This window comes from Rhizopus delemar, genomic scaffold (assembly GCF_000149305.1).
Source record: "Rhizopus delemar RA 99-880 supercont3.7 genomic scaffold, whole genome shotgun sequence".
Taxonomy (NCBI): domain Eukaryota; kingdom Fungi; phylum Mucoromycota; class Mucoromycetes; order Mucorales; family Rhizopodaceae; genus Rhizopus; species Rhizopus delemar.
The window spans coordinates 1082212-1089424 of NW_027137833.1; the positions used below are offsets into that span (position 1 = coordinate 1082212).

Here is a 7213-nt window from a genome sequence, read left to right on the forward strand (position 1 = left end):
TAGAAAGATTGCTTTTTAAGCGTAAGAAGATTTGATTTATTGAATTGGATTGGATTTATTGGATGTCTGTTATTTTGTTTAAAATATTCATCTTATTTATATTAAAATTGGAGTGGCTTTTGTCTCTTGTCATGAACTGTAAATTACAGTTCATGTTCTTCATCCAAACTGTAATTATACATGCTTGTATCGGGGACTAAATTCTCGTTCGTGCAACAACAGTACTAAAAAAACTTGACTGTATATCTTTCAGTAGCAATTGTGTTGTAATTTTCCTTCCTTCAATGGCTTGTAAGAGTTTATGGTTTTGAAATAGAATAAAGTTGATAAAAAGAATAAAAAAAATGAAACTTGAATTAAAGTATTGATATTGGATTTTCTTGTTGTGAGTGACCACCAGATCTTGTTAAGTAGATCAGACTTGTTTGTAGTAATTTAATAAAGGGTTTGAAAGTGTTTACAATGAAGATAATTTGCTTCAAGGGACTTGTCTTGCTTGTGTTTTAAGAGTGTTATACCAAAAGATTCAGGGATAAAGATACTTGATTTATTGGTTATTTATATATAAAAATATAACAAAGAGAAGTTAAGATAAGTAAAGATAAGAGAAGTCAAGAGAAGTGAAGTAAAATAGAAATAAAAATTTGTCTATTATATAGACAGAAGAAAATAAGGTTTGACTTTTGAAGTAAGGTTTGACTTTTAAAATAAGATTTGATTTTTAAAATAAGGTTCAAATATTGAATAAGGTTCAAATAATTTGAATTGATTCAGTATAGGGATTCACAAGACGCAGTCATCATTGGCATCAATATTATTATTTGCTTCGTCACAGATGCCCGCCACAACGGTTTGGTCGTCCTCGAGCACTGAGATCTTTCCCCATTTGTCCAATTTTTTAATTTTTTTGTGTAGGGAATTGTGAACTGTGTATCCATTTAGCAAGAACCTCAAAGCCTCGTTCCTAGATGAAGCATAAATTTGGACGCTTCTTTCATTATTCCTGGGTTGTTCAAACTTGATATGACTCCAATCCACAATTGTCGAAGCCAGCCTGTTTAGTACCTGGTTTTTTAGATGTTCAATTTTTTCTTGATCCTTTTGATAATGTTTCAACAACTCAAACTCTTCTTTAATGTTTTCTTCATAAAGTGTGACAATGGACCTCATGTCAGGTGTTTCCCAAGACCAGTTTTCAAGTTCTGTAAGTATTTCTTCATTGTAGTTTACTCCATATTCGATAGGCATTTCATTGTTTATTGGGTTCGCAATCATATTATCGAACTCTTCTTTGTCCTCTTCTTGTTGGATTTTTAATACTAGTTTATCGATGTAGTCCTTTTTGGTTGTAGCTTCTTCATTCTCCATGAAGCCAATATACATCTCTAGTCCTTCCCTTAGACCATTTGCTCCTTTTGCAACGTACAAAGGTTTAAAATAATCTTGTAATAACCATTTGATATATTCAGCCGCATTGCCATCACCATCTTGAATATCCTTCACCATTTTTTCAACGGTAAGTTTAGCTTGTTCTCTGAGATATTGTGTTTGGTCCATGTCCTAATAGTTAACTGCTTGATATAAATTGTTTTTTTTTTTTTTGATAATAAGGTCGATATACAGTAGCGGACAAAACTGGTGCACAAAAATGAAAATCAGTATTGCATCTCCGCCATATGTCTGCGACTTTTGTGGCATATGCCATCTGAAAGGCAGTCTAAAATATACATTAGGATATGTAAACGGGAACTGTCTCGGACATCCCTCAGGCATAAGGTCATTTTTAGTGATTTTTTGAATATTTCAATTTTCGCCAAAAATATAGTACTTGTCTAGCCTTCCTTCAATTTTCCTCATATCTCTCCCGTTTGCTTTCAGATTTTACAGTATATTAGTGAGTTTTAGTAGCTCTTGAAAAATACATAGACCCGTGCTTATTTTGTATTTCCCATTGAATTCCCCCTTTTGTTTTTACCCTATTCACTATAACAAAGTACCTGCCTTATATGCTTAAGAAAATAAGCAACTGTAAAAGCGAAGCTCTGAGATTTCGAATACACTTAGTTCGTACGGCAGCGGATCTTTTTAGGGTAGCAAGAATCTCCAAATGGACAATCAACAGGATAAGAAAGGAAGAAAAGAACATCAAGGCTTGTGACCGTGGTAGTCGACCGGTCGTAGTCAGCAAAATAACTAATGCAATCATCCGCCTAAAGTTTCGACAAGGATCTTTACACACAGCTTCTGATGCTCAGCTCTTTTTGAGGTTCTTAGGATACAGTAGTAGCAAACTGTCAGTCAGAAGGCAGTGTAGGAAGGTAGATTTTGAGTCTGGAACTAAGGAATCGAAGATTTCCATTAGCTGTATAAGCCAGAAAAAGCGATGAAAATGGTATCGCGACAAACCATCGCATACTATAGAGGGCTGGAAGTCCATCATATTTAGCAATGAAAAAAACATGAATGTTATGAGTGCAGATAGTATACACTAATATTGAAAGCAAGTCGAGCAACCTTAGCGATCTTTTTACGGTGATCAAACAATGAAGAATGTTGGCTGCTCTGTTACATTTTAAGGCTGTATTAGATATTGAGGACCAGGATATTTGTGTCAAGTATACGATGCTGTAATAAATTCATAGGTATACACATGTATTTTGCTTACTACATACCACAAAAGCCTAGGGTATAGTGGTCTAAAATATCGTAATCTCTCGTTTCAGCATGACAATGACACAAAGCACAAGACAAGACATGCCACAAAATCAATATTTGATAGCAGGACTTCTGTGCTAAAGGGTTAGTTACCACTAATCCCGGCTTAAGCCTTCTTAAGCATGTCTGGTGGCAATTGAAGGCAAAGCTATGACGATACGACACTAGACCAAAAAGGATAGATGATCTTTGGAAAAGAATAGTTAAAGAGCTGGGCTCTTTTACTGAAAGTGATATACACACATACTACTAGCATATGCCAAGAAGAATATTCGATAATATCAAGAGATGAGATGACTATACAAAGCCTTAAATTTTAGTCACTTTTGCGGTTTTTAGAAAATATAGAATTTTATAAATGAAAAGCATGCTCTTCGCTCAGTTTTAACAATGTCATGCTAGGAATACACGTAAATTACAATGGCTAGTATATCTTCCTTCTAATATAGTTTCATAGCTATTGCAATGAACATGAGCAAGTAATGGTAGTTAAAAGCTGAAAAAAAGTTTTGTGCACCAGTTTTGTCCGCTACTGTACTTCAAAAACAATATGGGTCAGGAAGTCGAAGAATGAATTGAAAAACATGATATACAATTTGGAAATAACGAATCCTAAAGTAATGGATGCCATGGTATATTTTGACTCTTGCTTAAACCTGGTCACAAATCGTAAAAGCATAGAGATACGAATATACAATCGATCATCAAATGATATACTATTGGACCCTGACGAAGAAATCGGCATTATTGAAAAGATCAATCCACAGGAAGACTCCATAATACAAGCATATAATGTTGACACAAATCCTCACTTATGTGTGATGGAAATGTCTGAATCAAATAATACAGAAAAGAATGAAGAAGGCATGCTGCTAGAATCAGACAAATATAAGAAACTTGAAATAGGAGATATAAGTCAAGATATTAAACGAGGTTTACAGAAGTTACTAAAGAAGTACGAGAGTATATTTGACTGGGATAATAACACAATTGGATACACAAACTTGATAAAACATAAGATCACGATAAAAGAAGATACTATGCCTACAGTAGGTCAAAAAACTGCTGCAAGGAATCCATTTTTCTTGGTTTTTCTAGCGCACATCCTGTTACAATGGCACAAACTGCCTCTGTTCCCACATAGTAAATCTTCTACATGTCTTGAAAAATCCGAAAGAGTTTAAGCCCTATTGGATAAGTATTGAATGAAGTATGAGATGCGCAATTTGAAAATTTGGAAAAACGAAAACTTGAACGGAATGAATTTATTTATTAATATTTAGTTGAACTTCCTTTTCTATTAATAATCGCTTGGGTTCTTTTTGAAACGTTATCTATATAACTTTCGAAAAGATATTTAGCGAAATCAATTCATATTTTATCAACTTGTTCCCAAAGCACATTCGTGTTCTTTGCTCTACGTTCGTAATATTTGAGATTCAACTTCAATTGATGCCATACGTGCTCGATTGAATTTAAGTCCGGGCTCTGAGCTGGCCAATCGTTAATATAGCTCTCTTGGTTACTACATAACTAGGCCATTGTAAATTATGCCTTGTGTTTTGGGTCATTGTCATGCTAAAAGTAAATGTTGAACCAGTCGAAATTGTAGTACTTCATAGTATCATGAAGCGTAGTGGTCAAAATATGCTGGTAAACGCCCGAGTACAACTTTCCATCGTAAATTTAGCAAGCATATCCTGGTCCTTCAGAGGTTATACAACACCAGGACATCAATTTGCTAGCTTCATGCTGGATTACAAAATCCAGGTCATGATGTTGAAGAAGGTCACTTGGCCTTTTCCGATAGTGATCATCACCATTAAAGCCCTATATGTTGATCTTGGTTTCATTAAAATAAACGATTTGTTGTCAGTCAACCATTGCCCAATCCTGATGCTCCTTGTTCCATTTTAACTGATACTACGTATGCACTTTTGTCTGAAATGGCTCCTTTTTTTCTATCAGAAAATGGAACTCCATTGATTTCAGTACGTTAATTTCTGACTGGTATGAGATATCGTAGCCAAATCCAACTGGCTCCCGGTATACCTCTTTGGAAGTCTTTAAAACCTCTTCAATGACTTTTCTTTTGATTAACCGCTTCGTCGCTTTGGAGACTACTGTAGGTCCACCACCTACAGTGAGCGACAAAACTGTCCCAATGTTTTGTAGTTTTCTCTTTTATGGCCTGTAGCGTTATGGTTATCAGATTAATTTATGGCTTGTTGTATATCATTCGATAGCCAAATTCTTGTAGAAGTAAACAACATATAGCAAAGACCGATTAAAGTGCCGCAAGTGGAGATAGAGGGGATGGAAAACAAGCGGTGCATTGGGACAGTTTTGTCGCATTTTCAAAAAAATATAAAATGGTTTATTTATTTGATATTAATAGTCAGTCCAGCGTCCTTTGTTCTTGATACACTGTTTTATACGCTTAGGCATTGATTCTATAACCTTTTGACACTCTTCTGGCTTCATTAAGTCGTACCAAACTTTAGTTACTCGTTCGTATAATTCATTCATGCCTTTTGGTGCTGTTTCATAATCATTCAGCCTTCTCTTTAACAATGACCACATATTTTCAATTGGATTGAGGTCAGGGGACTGTGCAGGCCACTCCAGGATGTTGTAGGGTTGGTCTTTAAGGTATTCTTTGACTAGTTTGGACGTATGCTTAGGATCATTGTCATGCTGAAAAATCACCTGATGACGTTCGAATCCTAATTTATCGATGCTAAACTCGATAGTACGCTCCAATTCATCTTCCAAAATCTCTCTGTACAATTCTTTATCCATATTACCATTGATCTTGCACATCCAACCGACTCCTGCATAGGTAATGGCGCTCCACAGCATAATACTGCCTCCACCATGCTTAACAGTCATCTTGACATGATGAGATTTCAAGCTTTCCCCTGATCGGATCCAAGCCCAGGTGCGTCCATCTGAATTGAATCTATTTATTTTCGTCTCGTCTGACCAAATAACGCGTTTCCAGTCATCTATAGTCCAGTCCTTGTGAGCCATACACCAAGAAAGCCTCTTACGGATGTTTTTAGCACTAAGCAAAGGCTTTTTCGGCTTCTCAATCGCACCAAGACCGGCCTTACGAAGGGTTCTGCGCACTGTCACAGCACTTACTTTCCTTCCAATGTCCTTTTCTAACTCTTTAGCCACCTTTGCTGCACTTGACATCCGGTTTTTCGTCACTTGGTGGACACAATAGCGTTCATCAGCTGCCGATAAGATCTTGCGTCGGCCGCCTTTTGGCTTTCCAAGTCCAAAGCAATGGGATTTTCGGAGTCTCCCAACCGTACTCTTGCTTAAACCAGTAGAACCTTCCACTTCCCGAACCGACTTACCTTGTTTAAGTAGAGAAATTGCTTGAACAACTGTTTCTTGAGGGACTTGTTTCATGTTGAGATATAATGAGCGAGTAATAAATCAGTAGGAGCTTAAAGCTCCAGCAATGAGTAAATATAGACTTAGAGACGTATGGTGCACTATCATAAGCAGTATGGTACATCTATACAACTTGTGGGTCGATATTTTATCATATTTTATATTTTTTTGAAAATGCGACAAAACTGTCCCAATGCACCGCTTGTTTTTGATTCCCTCTATCTCCATTTGCGGCACTTTAGTCGGTCTTTGCTATATGTTGTTTACTTCTACAAGGCTTTGGCTATCGAATGATATACAACAAGCCATAAATTAATCTGATAACCATAACGCTACAGGCCATAAAAGAGAAAATTACAAAACATTGGGACAGTTTTGTCGCTCACTGTACACTATATCTCTATGATAGCTAAAACTTTATCTAAAAGCGAACGTAACTATTCAGCTACTAAGCGAGAATTATTAGCAGTTGTATATGCTCTGAAGAGGTTCCATAAGTATTTATGGGGAAACAAATTTACCCTGTATACTGATCATAAGGCACTCACTTATCTTCATACGCAAAAGATTGCTAACGCTATGCTCATAAATTGGTTCGATACACTACTCCAATATGATTTTAAAGTCGTTCATTTACCAGGTGTAGATAATATTCTCCCTGACACACTTTCTCGTCTATATGAAATTGAAGATCCTGTCAATGAACTGGGAGGGGATAAGCCTCATCTTTTGAATAGAGCAGCAGTAAAACTACCCAGTGAAGACAAAGGTGAATACATGACACCTTCGGATCCAGAAGAACGTAAACTACTTCTTCTACGTGAGCATATTAAAGGACACTTTGGTTCTGATGCAATTTACCATGCCTTAAAACGTAAAGGTATCTACTAGTCCAATCTGAAAAATGAAGCCGTAGAACTTGTTAAGAGTTGTATTCCATGCCAACAATTTAACATAATCAAAAAGGGGTTATAATCCTCTAAGACCCATTACTGCTGTTGTAGAACAGAGTCTGATCATAACGGACATTGAATAATCACAGCTATAAGAAGTATATTAAAATTGATAAAGGATAATAATTTAAATCTTT

The 7213-nt window shown here is 36.1% G+C and overlaps 4 protein-coding genes across 4 annotated transcripts; 2 read left to right on the forward strand and 2 right to left on the reverse strand.

The window, feature by feature from the left end:
- Positions 1-783: 783 nt before the first annotated feature.
- RO3G_09610 (uncharacterized protein) lies at positions 784-1557 on the reverse strand (the record flags this gene model as incomplete). Its single annotated transcript, XM_067664195.1, has 1 exon — positions 784-1557. The coding sequence occupies one exon, from the start codon at positions 1555-1557 to the stop codon at positions 784-786; it is 774 nt and encodes a 257-aa protein (XP_067520296.1).
- Positions 1558-4341: 2784 nt separating this feature from the next.
- RO3G_09611 (uncharacterized protein) lies at positions 4342-4632 on the forward strand (the record flags this gene model as incomplete). The annotated part of the gene is made up of 1 exon (XM_067664196.1): positions 4342-4632. One exon carries the CDS (start codon positions 4342-4344, stop codon positions 4630-4632), a length of 291 nt encoding a protein of 96 aa, XP_067520297.1.
- A 474-nt stretch (positions 4633-5106) lies between these two features.
- RO3G_09612 (uncharacterized protein) lies at positions 5107-6138 on the reverse strand (the record flags this gene model as incomplete). The annotated part of the gene is made up of 1 exon (XM_067664197.1): positions 5107-6138. The coding sequence occupies one exon, from the start codon at positions 6136-6138 to the stop codon at positions 5107-5109; it is 1032 nt and encodes a 343-aa protein (XP_067520298.1).
- Positions 6139-6702: 564 nt separating this feature from the next.
- RO3G_09613 (uncharacterized protein) lies at positions 6703-7014 on the forward strand (the record flags this gene model as incomplete). Its single annotated transcript, XM_067664198.1, has 1 exon — positions 6703-7014. One exon carries the CDS (start codon positions 6703-6705, stop codon positions 7012-7014), a length of 312 nt encoding a protein of 103 aa, XP_067520299.1.
- Positions 7015-7213: the final 199 nt, after the last annotated feature.